The sequence below is a fragment of the Pituophis catenifer genome, unplaced genomic scaffold (assembly GCF_029215685.1).
Source record: "Pituophis catenifer annectens isolate HBS135680 unplaced genomic scaffold, rPitCat1.0.hap2 SCAF_1, whole genome shotgun sequence".
In the NCBI taxonomy this organism is placed as follows: Eukaryota; Metazoa; Chordata; class Lepidosauria; order Squamata; family Colubridae; genus Pituophis; species Pituophis catenifer.
In genome coordinates this window covers 284249574-284274609 of record NW_027256881.1, presented here as the reverse complement: position 1 = coordinate 284274609, position 25036 = coordinate 284249574, and the positions used below count along the sequence as shown (strand labels likewise).

At 38.1% G+C, this 25036-nt stretch overlaps 1 protein-coding gene across 1 annotated transcript; it reads left to right on the top strand.

Annotated features, from left to right (window-relative positions):
* Nucleotides 1–1063: 1063 nt before the first annotated feature.
* On the top strand, nucleotides 1064–24329 carry CHP1 (calcineurin like EF-hand protein 1). The gene is made up of 7 exons (XM_070931314.1): nucleotides 1064–1237; nucleotides 10764–10836; nucleotides 17814–17894; nucleotides 18543–18670; nucleotides 19766–19827; nucleotides 21636–21758; nucleotides 22799–24329. Exons 1-7 carry the CDS (start codon nucleotides 1171–1173, stop codon nucleotides 22850–22852), a joined length of 588 nt encoding a protein of 195 aa, XP_070787415.1. The 5' UTR covers nucleotides 1064–1170; the 3' UTR covers nucleotides 22853–24329.
* The last annotated feature ends 707 nt before the right edge of the window (nucleotides 24330–25036 follow it).

The following is a 25036-nucleotide window of genomic DNA, read 5'->3' as shown; positions in this document are numbered from 1 at the left end:
CCCTGGGGGTCGCCAGCCGACATTGTCTAGCCGACGGCACCCTGAATAGGCCCTCTCTGTGGGAACGCACCGGGCGATGGGAAGTCAATGCTGGTTGTATTGCCTACTCCCATCTTCTATTATATTTGTCACTGCTAAGATTACAGTCACCTTTCAGCGTTAAATGCTCAGTGACCCAACCTAACCAAAACAGTAAACGCTTCTATTTCCTCTACATAGGAGCTAAGGTATGGCCTCCTCACACATTCTTCTGGAACCTGGTTTGAAAGAGCTACTCCACACCCAGATGAATCTAGCAATACCTGGGGGGGTGGGGTGGGGCACTGGTTATCAAGACTAGTGTAGCCACTCTTATTAAAGCTGAAAGTAATTCCCCTTAAAGGTTTAACAAGGATTAGGAAACCCTTTGCAGGAAAACTGTCAGCCTGCTTTTTTAGAAAGCAAATTCATCTAGGACATAAATTAACACCACCAAAGCTGATTTTTTTTCCTTCTTCATGCCCAGAGGACTCCTCCATCCATCAATTAATCGGATCTCAAGCCATTGTGGAGACTATGTGGACATATGTGGGCAAGCCACGGCTCTCAGGATTTCTGCGTCTCATCGGTTGAGATATACTGCATTTTTGCTGGCAGCAGACAGGCAGCCGGAGTAAAGCGAGCAACCATAAAAAGGCTTTTAAGAGCCCGCAACTACAATCCTCACAATGCTATATTCTGTACTGTAAAGACACAGTATTTTTTTTTTTAAAAAAAAACGCATGTCACCACGTTAGGAGCCAAGGAAAACCCCTTAAAGGGGTCAAAACCAACTTGACCTATAAGGGAAGTATAACCGGCGCTGTGGCTCCGCACTCCGTACTTTTCGGGGACAAGGGTGAGAGACTCGCCCGCCCGATGACGCCAGAACGGATCTCGAGGGCGAGACTGATAACGACCCGAAATGCGAGCCTCTCCCTCTGCGCAGAAGCAACGATAGAGGGGCGGGGCGGGAAGTGGGCGGGGAACTTCGGGATGATAAAAGAGGAGGGGAGGGGAGGGGGCGTCGCGCGTTCCTGTCAGTTGCATCGCCGGGAGCTCGCGCGACGTCCGCGCAGCTGATTGGTTCCGGCGCCGGCTCTAGGCCAAGCGACTGGAGCTTTCCTTTTGACGGTTCGCGAAGCGGCTGCGATGGGCTCTCGGGCGTCTACGCTTCTTAGGGACGAGGAGATCGAGGAGATCAAGAAGGAGACGGGCTGTGAGTATCGATTAGAAACGATTTAGGCGGCGGCGGCGGCAACGTCGCCAGATGCAGAGCGCTGACCTTCGCCTTTGGGATTCTGGCCGGGCAAATTTCCTGAATAAGCTTTCATTGCCCCGGCACGAACGAGGCAAACGAGCCCTTCCGCGTTTTCGACTCCATCGGACGATTGAGGGGCCGGATTGAGCGAAGTGGCGCTGTGGTTTCTCCCGGTCGTGACCATCACTTGGCTCGAAGCCCTTCCTCGGGTCTCCGGGTCACCTTGGGCTAAATGCGGGACCACTCAGCTGTCTCTCCCGCTCCCTAGCCTGCGCGTATTGCTCAACGAGGGCCGGTATCGGTCGTCTGAGTCGGCGCGACCCAGAGCATCCCCCCCCCCCAAAAAAAAACCTGGGTCATGGAAGAACGAAGCGTCTTGGTATGCCTTATATCCGGTCACAGGACACCCAGAGAGCCTGGCATTTGGGGGAAACGATTCTATTTTACGACATTTGGGACAAGGCTAGATATCTGGGCGCGTTAAAATGCCTCCCCGGTCCTTGAGTCGGCAGAAAAGCTATGCCGGCAGGGAATTGGTGGCTCTGATGGTTATTTCGTAGTTTGCTTCAGGCCAGGTAAGGTAGGGCCTCCTGAATGGGACTGTCTTGTCCATTTTAATGTAGAACAAGTTAAGAAAACCAATTGGTGGATTCCTCTTGCTTCATTTCCTGTTTTATTAAGTGTCGCCTTGCCTGCCTGTGGGGAAAAACAACCGTCGAGCACTTTCCTTAATAGGGAGAGGAGCAAGATTATGCAAGTATAGGTGGGGGCTTTAAAAGGTGAGTTTCGCACCTATTACATTGCCCAACTATCAGGTCCTAGGCATGGGAATATTTTGAACCTGTGTAAAGTTTCAGTCAAATCAATTCTAAAGGTAAGACTTGAAAAGAGCACACTACACCTGTGTCCAAAAATAGCCTACAGGTCACAGGTGCGGAGGGAAAGGCTCACAGCAAAGCAGGAGGGAATTCTTCTGGTGCTCCTGGCTCAGAGCAACCTCTCTTCTTGCCTGGGGCTTGTTCTCAGATAATTTCTAAAGATGGGCTCCTGAAAGATCAAGCCAAGAGATCAGAGACAGGACCGAAGAATGAAAGAATTAGCCGCATAAGAAGGAATTGGAACCATTTGAGAAGGTTGTAAATGTGGGAATTGTGTGAGGAGGACCCAGAAGCCAAAGACAAATTGATATGAAAAAAGTATAATGAGAAAAGATAAATGTCCTGTATAAAGGTGCTGTGGTGATTTTCTAAATTGAGCATTTCCAGCAACTTAAAGTGGGCAAAACAAGAAGATAGGAATGGCCAATGAGAACATGAATATCCAGCAATCTCCAAGCAATGCCTCTTTTTCCTCTCAGTAAATCCAATCTATCGGAGGTTGTTTTGGATTTTTGGGTTTAGTTCCAAACAGTGGGGGGGGGGGGGAAGCAGGCTTCCTATCCCAGATCAAATAAGGGAAAGATCTGATGCAATAATAGTAAGCTAAAAGAATGCTGCAGCACATTGGTATCACAATGCTTCCATGTTCTTTTTGCCTTCTGATGTGAGGAGCCTGGAACTCAGAAGGGGCTGGCTGCCAGACATTTCTACTCTTTCAACCCTCCCCATATAAAAGTTGTGGCGAAAAAACAACAACAAAGTTGTGATTAAAATGACTTTGTGTGCAATACAGACATTGTGTTCTCTCAAAGGGAATGCAAGTTCTGTTTTGTAAACACAGGTCTAATTTTTTTAAGAGGATTACATTAGTGTATATAAGGATCTTGTGTGAGATCTCACAAATGTTTGGAAAGAATCTGTCACATGTACAGATGCCTCTACAGAAGTCAGGTGTCCAGTCTCTTTGCAAGCCAAAATAAAATTAGGAGACAGGGTAAAGAAAAGGAGGCAAGGTTACAGCAGGCTTAGGTAACTCATAAGAGCTGGGCAGATCTTACCTTTAACAAAATTGTCCAAGCACATTATCACTGAATTTTTCCATGTAGTGGGTATGTCTAACATGTCTAGTTTAATGAAAAGATATGCCTAGTTTAATAAAAAGAAGGACTAAGGGAGACATGATAGCAATATTTCAATATCTCGGGCTGACACAAAGCCCAAGGATAGAACCAAAGCACTTGAGGGTAGAACAAGAAGCAATGGGTGGAAACTAATCAAGGAGAGAAGCAACTTAGAACTAAGGAGAAATTTCCCGACCGAAGAATTAATCAGTGGAACAACTTGCCTTCAGAAGTTGTGAATGCTCCAACACTGGAAGTTTTTAAGAAGATGTTGCATAACCATTTGTCTGAAGTGGTGTAGGGTTTCCTGCCTAAGCAGGGGGTTGGACTAGAAGACCTCCAAGATCCCTTCCAACTCTGTTATTCTATTCTATTCTATTCTATTCTATTCTATTCTATTCTATTCTATTCTATTCTATTCTATTCTATTCTATTCTATTGCCCATAGTAAAAAACTGAGTTGAGAAAAGGAAGAAAACACAACTTTAAAATTGAAATAATTATGTATGATTTTAAACTGCTTCATCTGTGGTCTGGGAATGAAAGGAAGACAGCATCATGGGGACATAAGTATATATTTTTTACAATATATATTCATGCTGTAGTTAAGAGGACATGAGGATGAGCCCTTTGTTGTACAGATGCCAAATTATGTTTAGATGAACACCACTACCCCCTCCTACTATGAAAAAGTACTCCCCATTGCAGCCAAAGGATATGTTACTTTCTGTTTAACAAAAAAGTAGGTTTTTTTCTATTAGGTGTATTTTCAATTCGTTATTGTATTATTAGAGCAAGTATAGCAGTTCAGTTACTCATCTGGTCATTTTAGAATAAAGGAATATAATGTCATAGGAAAGTTTTTAAAATTCGCCTGTTTTATTTTTTGACGTACAATAATAGCCTATTTGAAATAAAATACATGAATATAGCTCCCATTGCTGAATTACTGTCACTTCAGGATTTTTCATTGTTCAAGAATCATATGTAAATGCCATTTTGCTTAATTTGTAACATTGGATAAATATTCAAATTAACTTTTTGTTAGGATTTCTATGCTGCTTTACTATAAGCATTGATGAACCTTTTAAAAATATTTCTGTTTGGTGTAGTGATAATGGAGCATATTGGGAGGAGAATAATTCACTCTCATTACCTCATTGATTCATTAGTTAATCATTAAGAATAGATTGTGCTTCTTTTGTGCATATTTTAACCTTTGTTAAGAGCATTATTTGTCACCATGATATCCTGACCTTTTTAAAATGATGAATAATCATAGAGCTGAATTCAAAATCGATATTTATATGAAGTGCTTTTTCTTAGATTGTATGCAATGTTGTAATAATTTACAATCAAATCTAACAGAATAGTTCTGTAAGTACATTCTGGGAAGTAAAATACCATAGAATGTAATTGCCGTATTTTTCGGAGTATAAGACGCACAGGAGTATAAAATGCACCTTAATTTTTGAGGAGGAAAATAGAGAGAAAAAATCTGCCTACCAGGTATTCATTTGGCTAGCGTCACTCTGGTCAGCTTCAGCACATTAGTTTGCTGGTTTTGAGCACATGCACGTGCTTTTTATCCCCTGCTTGGGGATAAAAAACAGCTTCTAAAGCACAGCTGATCTTTGGAAAGAGAAGCAATGAGAAAAGCAGGCGAAGCTCGAAAGATCGCTTCACTCGTTAATGCCTCAGGGCTGAAAAAAAGCTACATTTGGAATATAAGACACACCCAAATTTTCAGCCTCTTTTGGGGGGGAAATGTGTCTTATACTCCGAAAAATACGGTATATTTTAGTCATATAACAATATATTAATCTTACATATTATTTCATTTCTATTTCTCCTCCATAGAATTAGATCTATTACTTTAGGAATCTCTGTTTTTATATATGTAAAATGCATAAATAATATGCATTAGCATATTATTTATAAATATTATAATTTATCCTCATATGTCCTGGAATAAATAAAGCACAATTAGCAAATATAATTTATATTTATAAATATATAAATATATATATATATATAATTTGGAATTTTTGCTTCTCCCCATCCTCCCCTAATTGTATGAATGCAATAAGAGGTTTTAATCATAGTTTTAATAATTTAATATGCTGTACCTTTAACTCAAAATATGCTGCAGCCTTTATCTTAACGAAGATGAACAACCCAATAACATTGTAATTTCCTTTTTATAGTTAAGGAATTAAAGCTAAAAGAGCAAGTTGCTTGGGGCCTCCTAGTAGTTTTGTGGAAGAGTTGGGTCCTAATGTGGATTGTCTGTTCTCAAAAAGAGTGGGGTATATTAGGCAATGCCATCTTATAATAGAGGAAAGACGAGTTATATAGTTTGAAGTTACTTGCAAATGTTCAGTGTTTTGTGCGTGTGTGTGTGTGTTTGGTTTGACATAGTTCTATGTTAGAGAAGCCAATCGAGCACTTTAATGTAAGAACTGCCATACTGAATTAGACGAAGGTGTTTTTAATAAAGATTTTATTCCAACTATTAGTTCTAACTTGAGACCTACAATTTGTGTTCCTCGGTAGTTTAAATCTCTTAATAATTAAATGAAATACTACCTTGGTTATTAAATATCAACGATGACAGCTAACTTACAGACACTGAGTAATATAGGGTTGCTTTGTCATAAAAATATTAGAACTCAAAACAATGATTTATAAGTCAATAGTGTCCCTGTATAATAAAGACCTCAGCCTCTGTGCTGAGGTGTATAAACAGAAAATTCTCTGTTACTGTACTTAGAATATCAAAAACAGAATCAATAAGTAACATTTTGGTGTTTGTTGAAGTGGATCAGTGGTGGGTTGCTCCCAGTTCGCCCCGGATCGGGCAAACCAGTAGTGGTGGTGGCGGGAGGCTCCGTCCACCCGCCCAGACGTCATCAAAAATGCTCTGCGCATGCGCAGAAGTGCCACGTGCTACCGATAGCAAACCGGTAGTGCCAGGATTTGAAATCCACTACTGAAGTGGATGTATCTGTTGCTTAATTGATAATAGGGTAGGTTAGGAGTTATATTTTTAGGGGTTTCCCTATGGAGTCAGTTGGTATTTGCAGCTGTTTCACTGTTGATCTTGTTTCAGAACAGCTAATTAGACTTTACCTTTTCATTTTTTTAGTCTTAATTCCTGCTTCACCTGGTCGCAAAAACTAATTTTCATACTATTCTCCTCCTCCTTAAGACTTGTCTTCTAAACCCGCTCTCAGAGACCTATTGCAATAGGAGTCGTTGGGATAAAGAATGCTTAAATCTCATTATGGTACAAAAGTTCACAGCAGACAATTCAATTTTCTCAATTAAGATGCTGAACTTCCTGGTTGTGCAGGTGATAAAGTCTGTCAACAATTGACTGCTTGTGTACTTTGCATCTCTTTTCTCCAGTTCTTAACTACAGCAAATGTTAGAGTAATCCTTGGAAACTATTTAGTATATTTCAGTGTAAAAAAACCTACTTTAGTTATCATAGGGATACTAAATCAGTACAGATAAATTAACAGTAGGCTAAATCAGTACAAATAAATTAACAGCAGACTAGGAAACACTGTGAACTTGGATTTTTAGAATATTTTGCAAAGTCTCATCAAAAGATGTGACACATTTGGTTGTTATGCAATAAAAGATCCAACTCATGACTGATTTATTATTTCTTCATTTTAATTTTTAAATGATGTTAGCGTTTTTCACTGCAACAGAAAATGATTAAGAAACTTTAGGAGCTGGGATTGTAGTCAATCAATAATTCAGATTAACAGTCTGAAACTAGGGACTGGATAAGTAATACCAAGATACAGGTAAGGGATCTTGGCATAATGGTTGATCATTGCTTACTTGACCAGTGTTATTACATAAAAAAACCTAATTCTATTTTCAAGGTCATGAGGAAAGAAATTTTCTACCTTATGAGATCCAAGGTTAAAGATTATGGCTCCGGACAGGAGTTCACACAGTGCTTACAGAGTGATTATTATGGTGATAAAATTGGAGGAAGGAATATCTTTTTGTTTAGTGGTTGAGGGCACCAGGCTAAAAACCAGAGATTGTGAGTTCTAATCCCATTTTAGTTATGAAGTCTGGTGAGGTGACTTTGAAGCAGTCACGTTCTCTCTCAGCTCAACACAGGGATATTGGTGTGGGGATCATAGGTGGAAGGAGGAGTATTAGTATTAAAATCAATATATAAATAAATAAAATATATTTTTTAAAATGTTGTCATTCCCTCCAAAGTGAGATTAGCCACCACCCTGGCTAGCTTTATAGAAAGCCCTTAAAATATGGGAAGCCTATGAGGTGGCTGTATTGTATTGAGGTGATTGTTATTCTCCACAATCTTCATTTTAATGTTTTTTAATATATATATCTTTTAGCTATGTTTAATTGTTTTAATGATTTTTATATCATTTTCATCATTTTATGCCATTGAGAAACATATTCAATTATATATACCATATATAAATATGATAAATAAATAAATTTATTAAAAATGATACACGGGTCAGAACTACTTTTATTGTAACATAGTAAGAAAATCTTGCAAATCTGATTGTTCTTCCCCCTCCCTTTATCTTCATGTCAATTAGGCAGAGGTCTGTCTGAAACATTTACTCACACTCATTTCTTGGCATGAACCTGGAGGCCCTCTTACCTGACTGTTGCCTTTGATAGTGGCTCTTCCTTCTGTCCTTCAAGGCCATTCTCCATTCCCGCTACATATGTACATCTCTTTGATCTCCTAGATAAAAAGTGTGATATAAAACTACAACTTAATAAAAATTATTTAAGTATTTCACACAATATATATTCAGACTGTCAACATTGAACATATACTGCTGGTTTTAAAAGATAGTTAGGAAATTCATAGAGGATAGGACTAGGTCATTATGGAAATACTGGATCAGAAACAATATCTCAGTATACGTTATTTGGGAACTGGGAGAAGGGTGACATATAAATTTAATGAAGTAAATAAAAGAGATGGGCAGTTAAGAAGTATGAAATATGAATGAATGAGCAAACGAACGAACAAGTGAAAGAGGGTGGTGGTTTGTGGATTTCATGTAAGCACCGTTTCGGTTTTCTTAACATATTTAATGTTACATACATCTGGAACTGTCAGAACTTCTGTTATTTAAACTAAAAAACCTGGACAATCATTTAATAAGTACCTAAGCTGCCAGTTCTTGAAAGTCATTATTTAGTCAATATGAGAACTGCTCCTGTTCATTTGATTTAGCACAGGCATTCTGCAAAGATATGCACAGTAACTCTTTATTGCCATAAATCTATGGACATGGCAATCATTTTTCAAATTGGCACGTAATGGTTGCCTACTTGCTTTATATTATGCATAGATATTTTGAATTCTGCAAATTTATGTTCTGATTAGACAGAACGGAGAAGATGATGAATGAAGTGTTCATGGAATAGAGATAATGCTATTCCTTTAGTAATAGAAGCCTTCCTTTGAATGTTTCTAGTATGCCAAAATAGAATATAAAAGAGTTGACTATTATTTACATAGTTTGACTTCAGTTACCTCTTACCTGATAATTTGGATTAGAGGAATATTGTCAGGGCAAAGTCTTAGATGAAGGTTCAGAGGATAGAGAACTACTGCAACTATAAATGGTTTGAAGATTATATTAATATCCAGTAGCATGATCAAGAGGCTCTCTTCTACTTAGTATGAAAGAGTCATGTAAAGTGAAAAGCCAGCATGAGCCACATGGCCCAGACAAGGTGACTTCTTCTACCTCCATCAGATGGCTTCAAATGCCAGTTGCCTAAAGGTATCCAATCAGAGACTCCAACAAGAGGGGATGAAACTGAGTAAGGGGAAAGAGGAGCAAATATATTCTGCAATTTACATTTACAATCTAAAACATATATCAATTCTGACCTTGTATACATATACACATACAAACACATACATAACTGACAGTTTTCTTTTCCTCCATGCTACCACAATACACTGCCATAGCCAACCATAAGAAAGGATTTTGAAGATGTGCAAGAATTGCATATGAGAGGGAAGAGTCCTATGGTTTTGCTATATCGGCTTGATAGGTACCCTGTTTTCCTGAAAATAAGATCTATCCCAAAAATAAGCCCTAGTTAAGTGCCTGCATAACCAGCCGCCCACCCATTTTGTCTGTTTGCTCACAGTGCTGCCAACACAAAGTCATGTGAGGTGGGGGTGGAACTGCCCCACACGCCCTGCACAGGCTTACCTCAGGGCCCACGCAGCAAGACCATCCACACCCCGACAACTGCCTCACGGCGACAGCAGCAACCACTATGTGCAGCAGGAACCCACATGGCCACCGGTCCACTTCTGCTTGCTCGCGACTGCAACGGAGCAGGAGGCCGAGCGACATGCTGGTGCCACATCCAGGAGGCGAGGCAGGGGGATGGAGCTGCCCCATGTGCCCTGCACCAGTTTACCTCAGGGCCCCCGCAGCTAGGCCATCCATGCCCTGACAACTGTCTCATGGCTGTGGCATGGCCTCTTCTGTTGCAGCCATGAGAAAGCAGAAGTGGGCTGGTGGCCATGCAGGATCCTGCTGGACAGGGTTGCTGGAGCTGCGGTGAGGCAGGTGTCAGGGCATTGTGGCCTGGCTGCATGGGCCCTGAGGTAAGCCGATGTGTGGGGCACCTCCACTCCTCCACCTTGCAGCGGCAGCACTAGCATGCCACACAGCTCCCTGCCCTGCCGCAAGCAAGCAGAAGTAGGCCTCCTGTACATAGAAAAAACATTAAGACATACCCAAAAAATAAGTCCTAATGCTTATTTTGGAGCCCAAAAGAAAATTAGACTCGGTCTTATTTTCGGGGAAACGGGCAGTTCCCACCCAGATTTTTTTTAGTTAACGTTCCTTCCTTTTGTAGGTTAAATACTTTCTGAAATTCTAATCACCTTCTGTTTGTTGAAGAATTGTTTCCTCATTATTATTTTATTTACCAATGTTTATGCATAGCAAACAACAATTGTTTCTGGGAAGCAATGATTGGTTCAAGGAAAGGCTGCAGTCCTTTTGTGTAAACTGCCTGAAAGGAAGCAGTGTGGTATCTTCAACCGAGTTCCATTGATAAGGAATAAAACTAAGACAAAGGAGCCATTTCCAAATCAATATAGCAGCTAAGGAAGGGAGAATATATTTTGAGTTCTCTGCTTTTCTGAACAGGAAGAGTGAAGAAAATATTAGGAATCATAGAATTTCCAAATTTGTCTATATAATAATGATTTCAAATGTGGATTGCAAACATGTTTTTTTAAAGTAACATCAAAAGTAAAGTAAATTCATTAGTTTTATGTTCTGTGAGAGCAATTTTAAGATTTCTTTGTTAAATTTGGAATATTACAAAATCCAAGTTTTGAACTGCTGTAAAATAACTCTTTATTGGATCCATTGTTGGTATTTATGTTTAATTTAAGCCTTATTTCTTTTTTTCCTTCAGTTTCTCATAGTCAGATTACTCGTCTATACAGTCGGTTTACTAGCCTGGACAAAGGAGAGAATGGTACCCTAAGGTAAGTACTTTTAGTTATTCTCTTAGCTTTCTAATTATACAAATGTTCTTTGCCATTTCTCCCCCAAATTCTTCTTTCTGGTTCAGATTTTCTTCATTATGAACTATCCCTAACCTGGTCTTCAGGCATTACATGTTATACATATTGCCACGATGACAGAATCCATTCACCCAGCTTGCTACTGCTGTTTTTCTCTTCCATCTTTCCCAGCATTAGAGATTTCTCCAGAGAACGAAGCCTTTGTATAATGTGTCTAAATTATTATAAATTGAACCTGGTTATTTGTGCCTTGAGTGGTTTGTTCAGTAATCCATTTATTACTATTTATTTATTTATTTATTTATTTATTTATTTATTTATTTATTTATTTATTTATTTATTATATTTCTATACCGCCTTTCTCCCGTAGGACTCAAGGCGGTATACAGTCAAGAAAAATATAGATACACAAACATCATAAAATTGCTAATTAAAATTATTATTATAACATAGTTTGGCCCAATTAAATAGAACCTAAAATTAGATAACATTTTAAAAACATTCACATGTTCATATGTTTAGCCCCGCCTGTTGGAACATCAGGGTTTTGAGGGCACGGCAGAAAGCACGGAGATCAGGGATATTTCGTATCTCAGGGGGCAGTTCATTCCAAAGGGTTGGAGCCCTCACAGAGAAGGCCCTCCCCCTGGGAGTCGCCAGTCGGCATAATTTGACTGACGGTACCCTGAGTAGTCCCTCCCTGTGAGAACGAACTGGTCGGTGGGAGGCTATTGGTGGCAAAAGACGGTTTCGTAGGTACCCAGGTCCTAAGCCATGGAGCGCTTTAAAGGTGATAACTAACACCTTGAATCGCACCCGGAAGACCACCGGGAGCCAGTGCAGCTTGCGTAGGAGAGGTGTTACATGGGCGCAACGAGCTGCGCCCATAATCACCCGCATGGCTACATTCTGGACCAGTTGGAGCCTCTGGGTGCTTTTCAAGGGGAGCCCCATGTAGAGAGCATTACAGTAGTCCATATGGGAGGTGACTAGGGCATGAGTGACCATGCGCAAGACGTCCCGATCCAGAAAGAGACGCAACTGGCGGATCAGGCGAACCTGATAAAAGGCACCCTTGGCCACGGCCGTCAAATGATCTTCTAAAGATAGCCGTGAATCCAGGAGGACACCCTAGTTGCGGGCTGTCTCTGTGGGGAGCAAGATCTCATCCCCAATTGTCAGTGATGGTACCAGCTGACTATACCGGGACGCCGGAAGCCACAGCCACTCGGTCTTGGAGGGGTTGAGTCTGAGCTTGTTTCTCCCCATCCAGATCCGCACGGCCTCCAGGTAACGGGACATCACAGCAAGGGCATCATTGGGGTGGTCTGGGGTGGAGATGTATAGCTGTGTGTCATCAGCATACTGATGAACACTCACCCCGAAACCACAGATGATCTCTATTTTGTTGGCTGTCCATGGTATTCTTAGGAGTTTTCTTCAAAAGCATTGATGCAAGTAGTCCTTGGCTTACGACAATATACAATATAGCCCAAAATGTACGTTGTAAAGTGAAAAATTTATTCAGTGAGTTTTGCCCCATTTTACGACTTTGTTGTTGTTGTTAAATTAGTAACATGGTTGTTAAATGAACCTGGTTTCCCCATTGACTTTGCTTGTCAGAAGTTTGCAAAAGGGAATCACATGACCCCGATACTGCAATTGTCATAAATGTGAGTCAGTTGTTAAGTATGCTAATGTAAATCACGGGACCATGGAGATGCTACAAAGGTCATAAGTGTGAAAAATGGTCATAATTCACTTTTTTCAGTGCCGTTGTAACTTTGAACAATCACTAAATGAACTGTTGTAGGTCGAGGACTACCTGTATTCTTCCCATCCTGTCTCTTTAAAGTCTAACTTTATGTGGTGAAATCTCCAGTCAGAAAGAGGGAAGATGTGAAGAGTTTGGCTATCTTAGAGTTCTTGTGTAGCAGGAAGTGATACAGACCTGATCTCCCCTAGAATTCATGAAATTCTGGCTGTTCCCAAGAGAATACAGTCAGTCTGGTGAGATTCTTGTAAGTAGGTGAGCAACAGTAAAGATGCAACTTTGATCAGCTCACGGTGTTGTTCTGGTTCCTTGAACTTGACACTTTCAATTCCATGAAGTGTCATAAGGAATACTATTGCTTGCAGTATTCTAATCTTTGTAGGTACATACCAGGAGTGGGTTCTAATTTTTTTTACTACCGGTTCTGTGGGCGTGGCTTATTTTGTGAGTGTGGCTTGATGGTCATGTGACAATTCTTTAGGATGTAGCAGAGGTACTGGTCTACCAGGCTTTTAACTGCTTGCAGAGCTGTACCAGTCTACTCATTTGTTTTTGGAGGCACCAGTCTACTCGTTTGTTTTTGGAGGCACTGGTCTACCCATTTGTTTTTGGAGGCACTGGTCTACCCATTTGTTTTTTGAGGTACCGGTCTACCACCACACAGCCTTTTAACACTGATCAGCTGTAGGGCGGCCCTTTGAAGCCCCACGGCAAGAGTTTAAACAGTTTTTTTCCTTCTAGCCGATCAGCTGGGACTCAGGAGGCAGCAGTAGATTGGGGGTGGGGCCAAATAAAAGGTAAGAATAACGCGGGGGGGCAGGGGGGCAGAACTGGTTCGGTGATGTCATATCACCGCTACCGGATCGGCGGAACCGGGAGGAACCCACCACTGGTACATACACATTACAGTACTTTCCCAGGGCTTTCATGGTTGGTCTACCAAGTGCTACTCTGCAGTATGTTTCTTGACTGCTTTTTCTTTATGTTGGTTATTTGAAAATGAAGTAGATTTTGCACAGAACTATGCTTAATATTTATTTGAAATGCTTTACTGTTGAGCAAAAGCATTTAAGATGAATCATAATAATCAAATAGCAGTTTCAAAAGAAAACTTAATCTACTGGTGGGAATAAGAAAATTCTTTTTTTTAAATGAAATGTTTTTCACCAAATCTCCAAGTGCCTCATTTTCTCATTTTTTTGGCCCCTTTCAACTAGCATTCCAAAATAGATTCAGGTCTATTAAGTCTTAATCTACTCAGGCTAGTTTAGTTTTCAAGATCAAGCTAGATTGCTAATTGCTATACCTAAGTGGGATTTTTTTATACATATTACTGTACACTTGATTATTTCAGTAAATTAAAATTATGTGTAAGTGTCCCTATCATACAAATTGCTTAGTGTTTAGTTCAACAGGTTGTTCCACACTGAGCTATGGGAAGGTGTAACATAATTTATATTTTTCCTGTATAACAATTGTTTGTTTGTTTGTTTGTTTGTTTGTTTGTTTATTTAAATTTTTATACCACCCCCTCTCCTGAAGGACTCGGGGCGGTGAACAGCCAAAATTAAAAACACACAATACAAACATTAAAATACTATAAAACGAAATTAAATTTATCTTTGGCTTCCCCAATTTAAAACCCCTTACCCATAAAATTCCCCAATTAAAAGATTTTTAACCCAGCCCGGCTTGCTGAAATAAAAAAGTCTTCAGCACAACCAGTTATATCTGACATGTTTCTATCCCCTTTTTTTCTTCTGCCTTCACATGCTTGTTTTACATACTGTAATAGGAAAATTTGTGGGTGACTTCATCATTGTAACTGTGCCCTTGGTGTTTACATTTGACTTACTTTGTGGTCACACTCTTTAGAAAGTGTATTATTTAGGCAAGAGAAAAGCATGGTGATATTACCAGAACAACGAATGTTTGCTTGAAATGGAAAGACATCTTTTTCTAATCGCATAGTATAGCACAGGGGTGTCAAACTCAAGGCCCACTTAGATCTGGGCCACAGGGCTGCCCTGGAAACAGCGAAGGACTGGCCCGCAGTGCCTTTGCCACTGAAAATGGATCTCAGGAGGGCCATGGCTCTACCGAGCTTCGTTTTTGCTGGCAGTGGGTTGCAGGAGGCCATCACAGCCAAAAACGGAGCTTCGGAGCCCATTTTCACTGGCAGAGCGCTCAGGCCACCACAGGAGCCACCAACATGAATGATGTTGAACCGACTATGCCCCACCTGGCCACGCCCCCCCCCCCCGGTGAGGTCAAACACAATCCAGATGCAGCTTCAATGAAATTGAATTTGATACCCCTGGTATAGTAGATCAATCTGTTGATTTACACCTCTGCAAATAAAATAAAAATGAAATGCTTAACTGTAGTTTGGCAGGCTGGTTTGTTAAATATATGGTGTATGATTTGTTCTGAATGATAGCAATCAAAACTAAATATTCAAGATTGCATTGGGTAGAGGTTACCTGATAGTGTTGCTCTGGCATACAAGTGGAAGAAACGAACATTTCCTGTAAGTTCCAACCTAAACCAGTGTAAGAAGGTTTAATTAAAATGAAACTTGCATTTCAGTATTCATTTACTTTTATGACTTGTGCAGATTTTCTAGTTAACATTCCTGTTAAATAATATTCCCCTCATGGGTAAAATGGCATGTTTAAAGGTGATTGACAATGACAAAAATAGATTTTTTTTAAAAAAAGTGTAGTTAACATGAGGTTAATGTTCAACTTAAAGCTCAGCTGTAAAACATACAATATACAGACAGATATCCTCTGTTTAAATTTTAAAACCTGAATCTGAACAAAAAGGAATAAAAAGTTAGTGGAGTAAGCTTATACATATTATATATAATATAATAATGTTTTGTAATATATAATATATGATAATATATAATATGTTAGATTCTAATATTGTTGTACTGTAATTTCTGGTTTTTAACTTCGTAAGTCACCAAGAATCATGTGTGTGAGACAGGTGGCTGTAGAAATTGGATAACAAACCAATCAATAAATAGAGTTAAATTAGTTAATTTTACACAGGTAAATATGGTTGAGTGGGATTCAGATTGTACAATTAGATATGGTTGGATGAGTGGGATTACTAGATATGTGGTATGGGAAACGTTTACACAGGGACATTCCGATTTAAATGTCCATTTATAAATCCATTGGGAGAATATTCAAATAAAAACAAAGTCTTAATATTTTCTAGAATAGCTGCTAGCTATTTGATTTTTATTTTAAGAGTAGGATTCAGGAAGTTGTACTTTGGGTTCACAAACAAAAAAGTACCTTGGAGCATATGAGAGCACTCATGTAGATATGTGGACTCTTTCTGCGACTCACGAATGAAGATAAATAATACATGTCCCAGGATAACATTTCAGGATCCAATCTGAATCCAATCTTCTGTCTGTGACTTCTTAAAAAGTGGTGTGGCTTTTCCTAACACATGATGCTTTCTCTTTGCAACTGCAGCAAGAGCCCAAGGAAAGACCAATTTGGTTGAAGGAGGGAGGTGTCTAAAATATCTTATTGGCCTTATTGGATGTAAAAGTGAAAAATGGATTCTTAAAATAACATTCTTGCTTTCCTTAGCAATGGGCAAAATAGCACTCGAATTGGACTTTCAATATAAATAATTGAGTTATTAGGTTGCAATCTTTCTTTAATAAATCTTTATATAACAATTATTGTACAGCACTGGGCTGAATACTCCAGACTTTTTTTTCCTTGTCAAGTGCATTTAGACTTGAAGGGGTAATTTTGTCATTCTAAACAATATCTTTAACATTATATAATACAAATAAAATATAATTGCAGAGGTATATATTATAAGAAACTAGAGTACTGTAGAGTACTATACCTTTAATGTTAACCTGTTATGTTTGAAAAACATTTTGATTAAGGGAGCTTTCTTTTTCATAGAATAGTTTTGGACAGATATAGCTAATGCAAAAACCTTGGACACAAAGGCTGAAGCTTTTAAAAACCTTTAACAAAGTTGAAGCAAAAGTAACTGAGCATGGTGATTTTTTTTTTAATGCACTCTTGGCTTTTACTGGAGGGTGTTAATGGAGATGGCATTTGAACGAAAAATTAAGATTAAGAGTGGATGTAGGGCGCAAAACAAAGATATAGATAAGAGATTGGATATTAAATAATGTAGCAACATGAAAGTTAATTTAAAAATGACCATCTTGCACTTCTTTGAAGATGGGCCTTCTTATAAGCTTTTTTTATAGTTTTATTATAGTGGAAATTGCTCATATTTAATGTAGATTTTCTACTTGGTAAAATTGTATTTTTAAATTGATAGTGAGCTGATAGGAAAGTTAAAAGTTTCCAAATTAAAGAAAGTATCGATAGTATTATTCACTTCAAAGCAGTGGTGAAATCTAAAATTTACTACCGGTTCTGTGGGCGTGGCTTGGTGGTGGTGGGTAATGTGACTGGGTGGGCGTGGCTTTTTTTTTTTTTTTTTACTTTTAAAGCCATTTTTTCTACAACCTCTTCAGTGAAGAGGTTGTATAAAAATGCTCTCAAAAGGCTCTGACGATCCCAGCTGAGTTGCCTGATTGGCAGAGGCTTTTTTTCTTTTAAATGTCTCTGACGATCAAGCAATTCAGCCTGGATCGTCAGAGGCTTTTAAAAGAAAAAAAAGCCTCTGCTGATCAGGCAACTCAGCTGGGATTGTCAGAGCCTTTTGAGAGCATTTTTATACAACCTCTTCAGATTTGACAATCCCAGCTGAGCTACACAATCATCAGAGGCTTTTTAAAAATATTTTTATATGCATTTTTTCGGCCGAAGAGATTGTAGAAAAAATGCTTTTAAAAGTACAAAAAAAAGCCTCTGATGATTATGCGGCTCAGCAGGGATTTTTGCTACCGGTTCTCCGAACCACCTGCCTCCATCGCTACCGGATCAGGCGATCCGGTCCGAACCGGGAGCATTTCACCCCTGCTTCAAAGTCACAACAGTACAAGTATATAGATATTTTGTTAAACTTGGTTCAATATTTCATGATTTCACAGCACTGATTATCAATGTATAGTGCTATAGGTACTAAACATATACAAAATTAAATGGATATTTTCAATTACATTGCTTATGAGCTAACATTCATTTAATTTATATCGTAGCCGTGAAGACTTTCAACGCATTCCAGAACTTGCTATTAACCCATTGGGGGATAGGATTATCAATGCCTTTTTTCCAGAAGGGTAAGTTTTATGTTATCTGAGTTCAATTTATTCCATGAGAATGCTAGTAGAATATATCTAGATATTCTTAAATGCTAATCTGTAAAGTTTCAGATTAAAGACTTGATCTTCAATATCATCTGGGTTAAATTCAAATCAGTAGTGTCTGTAATCTTCAATTGCTGCCAATTGCATATGCTTGAAAGAAGCAGCAGTTAAATATACCCTAATTGAGATTTCTGTTAAGATCCTAAATTGCAAAATACAAATAAGGTAGCATTTGTAAAATGTAGCATTTTGTCCCTGTTTGGTAATACATATTGTTGCACTATAAGACTTCCCTATGTACCCTCAATATCTATTCCAGAAAGTTAGGAAGATATTTTGGAACAGCTTTTGAACATCCATGTGGTAGGAAAAGGAAACATGTAACTGGATGATGAAACCTTGACTATTTGCTAATTAAGACTATCCTCCTGATTAAAAGAGAGCAAGAGATTTCCTATAGCAGTTCACTACTGTTTGGTTGAACAAGAGCTTACCTTGATTTTCTAGCCATTGAAAAGAAAATTAGAATAATACAGAATGTTACACCAGCAATAATTTATTGTTCATATTTATTTGAAGTATCGTTAAAATAATCTAACAATCAGTATTGTATACATATAGAGAAGATCAGGTGAATTTCCGTGGATTCATGAGAACTTTGGCCCACTTCCGACCCATTGAAGATAATGAAAAAAGCAAAGACCAGAATGGGCCAGAACCTCTTAACAGCCGGAGCAACAAATTGCACTGTAAGACATTTTTAATGGCAATTCACGTGAACTGCATTGTTTGTATTCTACTTCATGGATTTCGTTTTAAGATTTGCCCTTCTTTCTTTAGTCTACATACTACTTTAGTATAGAGCCGTGATGGCAAACCTATGGCACGCGTGCCACAGGTGGCACGTGGAGCCATATCTGTGGGCACGCGAGCATTGCCCTAGCTCAGCTCCAGCGCGCATTCGTGTGACGGCCATCTGATTTTTGGGCCTTGCGGTCCCACCAGAAGTCAGGAAATGGACCGTTTCCAGCCTTTGGAGGGCCTCCGGGGGAATGGGGAAGGCCGTTTTCGCCCTCCCCAGGCTCCAAGAAAGCCTCTGAAGCCTGAGGAGAGGGAAAAAACGGGCCTACCGGGCCCACTGGTAACCTTTTTGCCATTGGGTGCCAAAAGCGGAGGGAAGGGGGGGTCGCATGTGCAAGCACGGAGGGGGGCATTGAATTATAGGTGTGGGCACATGCATGCACGACCCCCCCCACGCTCCCCCCATTTTTGGCACATGACAGCAAAAAGGTTAGCCATCACTGGTATAGAGTATAGAATACTGTACAATTTATTTACTCTATACTTTAATATTATCTACTGAAGAATATTACTGTAAAGTATTATTCAAAATATATCAAAGTATAGAGTAAATAAATTGAAAACCTTATCAAAATTGCAAAGGAAATGGCTGCTATCTATTTCATTAGAATCAACATAAATATTGGGCATTAATAAACTTTTACTGTAATTCAGCAACTTAACTTATTCTGAAAGCTGAAATCTTCCTTTTGAAAATTTCATTGAAGGTTTATATAACCACCCTGTAAATGATGTTAATGACAAAAAATTATGCTGACATTTAACAATGTAAATTACATATAAATTGTCATTGGAGAAATATAGATTTATATTCATTATTGTATTTACATAGATGTAATGTCCATTAGCAACATTTTAAGATTAAAAGAATCCCTTTCTATTATGGTCCTGTCTATTGGTCTGAATCCATATTGACTACGTGATGTGGTTTGTATATGACAGATGTAGCAAAGATGCTAATCTTGTTTCATTTCATTTTCTAGTTGCTTTTCGATTATATGACTTGGATAAAGATGATAAAATTTCTCGAGATGAACTGCTTCAGGTAGAGTAAGATTGCATAATCTGTACATTACTTTAATCTGATTGAAATTACTTTATTTTATCCTTTTAAAAAGTTTTGTATCTCTAAATCAAGGGTCCTCAAACTACGGGCCGCGGGCCGCATTTGGCCCGCTAAACCCATTAATCCAGCCCGCGCATGACTAGAAGGCTGCCCCGTCCACATCTCTCTGCCCACCTGCCAGCCCCCACCCTTCGGCCAAGCGCAGGACTTACCTTCACAAGCCCCAGAGGCTGGAACTGGAAGGCAAGGTCAACAATTTTGGCCTGCAGAGATATTCTGGAGTGGGGGGTGAAAAACAGGATGCATAGACGCCTTGGGAGGCCAAAAAATGGCCCGTTTTAGCCCATTTTTGGCCTCCAGAATGCTTCTGGAGGTGGGGTGTAGGTGAAAAATGAGGCCGTTTTTCACCTCCCCCACCTCCAGAAGATAGACAGAGAGAGAAAAAGAGAGGGAGAGAGATATATATAGAAAGAGAAAGATAAACAGAGAGAGAGAGACACATACACACAGACGAGACACAGATAGAGACAGACAGAGAGAGACTTGTTGATTGTAAACTCGTTGAGGCTGAGAAGAATTGCTGAAAAACTGAGTTTCCTGAAGTGGACCACTAGACTCCTAAACAACTGAAAAAATGATCTAGTAAAAAGAAAAGTCAACCAAAAGAGCAACATGCAAACAAAAGCAAATAAAACACCCCCAGAACCAAAACAAATTAAAGTTTAATTTGTGTGCATTGTTTAATGGACTGTTAAATTGGCCATGCCCACCTGGTCACATGCCCACCTAGCCACACCTACCCAGCCGGTCCGGCCCCCCAACAGTCTGAGGGAGCATGAATTGGCCCCCGTTTAAAAAGTTTGAGGACCCCTGCTCTAAGTGATCATTTTTAATGGATAAGATTGAATGGTAACTGAACATACAACATTTATCAGTTGGGCATTTCTATATTTATTTTTCAATAAATTCATTTAACTATGGGATGATGCAACCAATTGTAAATAATATGAGCTGGTTGCTAAACACCCAAAATGCACTCACCTGATATCTGGGGTGTGGTTACGGCAGTGTAACTTTGAGGATGGGTTGTAAGTAACTGTTTTTTAGTCCATCACAACTTCAAATGGTCATTAAGCAATCAGTAGTTGGGTTCTACCTACCTCTTGTTTCTGTAGGTATTTCTTCTCACATTTCTAGTCTGGTAAAGTCATTTTTATAATTTTGATTTTGTAATTCCCTGTGGTTTTGAATTTGTTTCTTTTTCTGAAACTGTTCTAAAGATTTTGCATAGTTATTCTTAAGTAAAAGCTTCAGCAAATTATTCTTTCTGGATAAATCTTTGGTTGAAATCCATGTCTGTATATTATGAGTAGTGTGCTACCCTCCAGATATGCTAATTCCCATCTGCTGTAGCTAGGGTGGTTTAAGTAATGAGAAATGCAAGTTGCCCACTTCATTCATTATGCCTACACTAACTACTTTTGAGAATTGTGTCCAGGCATTGGAAAATGTATAAGTATTATTTATTAGTTTGATTGAATTTTCAAGGTAACAATACCTCTTTAGATAACTTATCTTTGAAATACCGGATTCTATTGATGGTATCAAAATGGATGTAGGCTGATGTCCTTTCATCTAGAAATGAGGTTTTCATGTTCTACTTAAATTTATGTATTTAAATGGGTGGTAGGTGGCCTTCCAAGCGATGAGATTAATAGACTCTTTCTAATAGTATGAATTTAAAACAAAAGCTACTCTCATTTTCCTTGAACTTTTGTCCATTACAGGTCTTGCGGATGATGGTTGGTGTAAATATCTCTGATGAACAACTTGGTAGTATTGCTGATAGAACAATCCAGGAGGCTGATCAAGATGGTGACAGTGCAATCTCCTTTGCAGAGTTTGTAAAAGTCAGTAATAACTTTCAAATCAGTAAATCTGTTTGCTCAAGTGTTAAGAGTATATCTGCCATTCTGTTTTATAACAATCAGAAGAACATTTTCCTCTAAATGTTCTCCAGATTGTTTTTTCCCTACATACTATTGATATTTGGCCATATTTATTTTACTATTTATTTATTTATTTATTTATTTATTTTTGTATACTGCCTATTTCCTACAGCTCAAAGTATCAAAAGCAAGATATCAATAGCACAGTATCAATACCAAGATATCAATAGTACAACAAAGATATATAAACGATATATATTAAAAGAGCCTTGATAGTACAGTGGTTTAGTGCACCCTGTTATTAACACAGCTGCCTGCAATTTCTGCTGGTTCGAATCTCTCCAAGGCTCAAGGTTGACTCAGCCTTCCATCCTTTCTAAGGTAGGTGAAATGAGGACCCAGTTTGTGGGGGCAATAAGCTGACTTTGTATAAAATATACAAAAGAATGAAGGCTATTGCTTAACGCATTTTAAGCCGCCCTGAGTCTCCGGAGAAGGGCGGCATATAAATCAAAAAAAAAAAAATCATAGCTAGCTAACTAAGGGTTTTCTATACCAAGAACATTTAGTATAACAATCTTTTTTTTTTTGATGATTTAGAAAGGTATTTAGATGGATATTGAAATTCTGGATCCCAAGAGAACACCATCTGCAGAGACCAAGGGCTCAGACCTTTTCAGTGGCTGGCCTGCTTCTTCAAAATAAAGTTCCCTGAAAATTCAGGCCAGTCCTGATCCTCCTGTGCTGTCAAAAAGCATTGAAGAGATTTTTTTCAGCTACTTTTTGGATCCAGTGTAATGAACTCCCTTGTGGACAGATTGGATAAATTTGATGGGCTGCTCTTTGGTTGTGTCTCTAATTGAGAATAAAAAATACATACATTTATGCAGAGCATAAAGAAGCATTCCCAGTCAGGAAAAATACAAAGATTCCTTTGTAGAATAGCAAGTTTAAACAAAATGAAGTGAAACTGGAATATTCTAACTGTTCTTTTTTTACAGGTTTTGGAAAAAGTGGATGTAGAACAAAAAATGAGTATCCGATTTCTTCACTGATGAAACAAAGGCAGTTTGTGTTATCCTAATATTTAAAAAATACAGCTTATTTTATTCACTTTATTCCTGAATGTTGCTATTGGTTTATGTGAGGTATGTCTCCAAACTTTTCCTAGTTTGTCCATCAATAAGAACATTCCTTCTGCATCAGAACAAAGGAACGTGGCTGCAGTGCAGCTTGGAAATTAAGCAGTGACATGGCCTCTTCCTCAGCTCTTGAATGATTTCCTGACCATAAATTGATTTCTCCTCTTGTACTGTGATCTGTAACATTTTACACACTTCTAATGAGAAAGAGGGCAAATTCCACTGAAGAGCTGAGAATCGTTTAAACAAAAACGCCTGGTTTAATAGTATTATATGTTGTAATAGCAGCAACTGCCTCTCCCCCCCCATTGATTTCATTTAAATAGATGTTTGTCAGTCTCTTTAAAACTTTCAAAAAGTAAGAATAACAAGGTCAATGGCTAGAAGGCTTATAGCCTTCCAAATGTGTCAAATGTTATTAATTTGTCCACAGGAAAGTCAGACACCTGCCAAGAGTGTAATTTGCAATGTAGTTCACTAGTATAGACTATTGAATAGAAAGCTTTTCTGTTGTCTCTCTCTCTTAACTGCTTTTTGTGAATGTATTTAATCTAAAATACTCGTGCTTTTTATTATTTGTTGTTAAAGAAATATTTGCAGTACATTTCTACAGTATAACTGTAATGAAAGTCATCTTTGTGCTACTGTCTTTATTCATACTGATTATGCTGCATGAGCCTATTTGAATTGTTTGGCTTTCCAGCCAAAAAAATTGTGAAAGCTCAGAATTGAGAATTCAGCAAAAACAGTAATGTTTATAGGAAAATCTGTTTTTTTTTTTTTGCACCTTTATAGACATATTAAATAACATATTACCAAAATCTCAGTACAAAATCAGAGAATTAAAATGAATACAATACAATGAACAAAATAAATAAATAAATTCTCTAGGTAGATTGCCTTTACTATAGTAAACTAATAACATTAATTATCAAATAATTTGAGTAAAAAAAGTTATATAATTTTTACAGTGTTTGCGAAATTCTAATAAGAAGCACTGTTCAAAGGTTCCTGTCTCCTATAATGTCAAATGCATTTGTATTTAATTTACCTAAATCTTCTATAATTCAATGATCTTTCTGAAATACTATTTTACTTCTTATGTTGCGAAGAGAAATTAATGATTTTGCAGATCAATAATTTTAGTAAGGGAAACATCCAGAGAACAATAACAACAATTTCTCTCAAATAAAGTATCTTGATTCATATAACACAAACATTTTATAAAGAAAAGAATATAATACCAAGATATAAAATTTGATGGATGAAATGTACATATTTTCAAATAAGCTTTCTTCCTTTGCCTGTGTATTTGTAATCTAATGTTGTTCCTTGTAAAATCTATTGTATTCGTCAACAATCAATAAATAAAACCTTAAATCTAGAGTCATTCTTTTCCAAATGTAAGTAGATTATTTTGAAGACGAAATTATATATTCTTATTTGATTTTTTAAACAGCTTTTTCTTTTTCAAAATAATTATTTAATCTTTAAAAGAACCATCTTCTAAATGTACAGAGGAAAGCTCTGATAGTCTGGTGCAGCAATAGAATATAATGCCTTTTTAACAATTTAAGATCTTCATTTAAAAAGTTTACTCAGCAGTGCATATGAATTTGAGTATCTTATTGGGCAAGAATATATTTTTGTTGAGTTATTAATCATTCTGATTAAAGCAAACATTCTGACTTTATCTGTGTTTCATATGGTGTCAGGAATGTCAGGGGAAGAAGGGAGAAGACTTGAAATTTTATCTTAGAAATTCAGATTATTTGGTATGGTAGAAGTTTTTAAAAATGGTTAACTCTTCACAAAGACTTTTTCACTGTCATTATTGTATTCCAATTAGTGTATAGGAGTTACAATAATATGCAGCAGCAGGATGTTTTTAATTGTAAACATTTAGTCTCTAAAAATACTAAAGTATCACAACTGATTTCAAGCAATGTTATAGAGTTGTATTCTAATTGGATGTACTATTGTCTGAAATGCCCACAATTATGTCTGCAAAGAATATGTAAAATTTCCTAGAGATATAAAATCTGCAAGAAGGAATGTGGATAATTTCAAGTTCTCCCCCTCTACATTCTGAGCAGT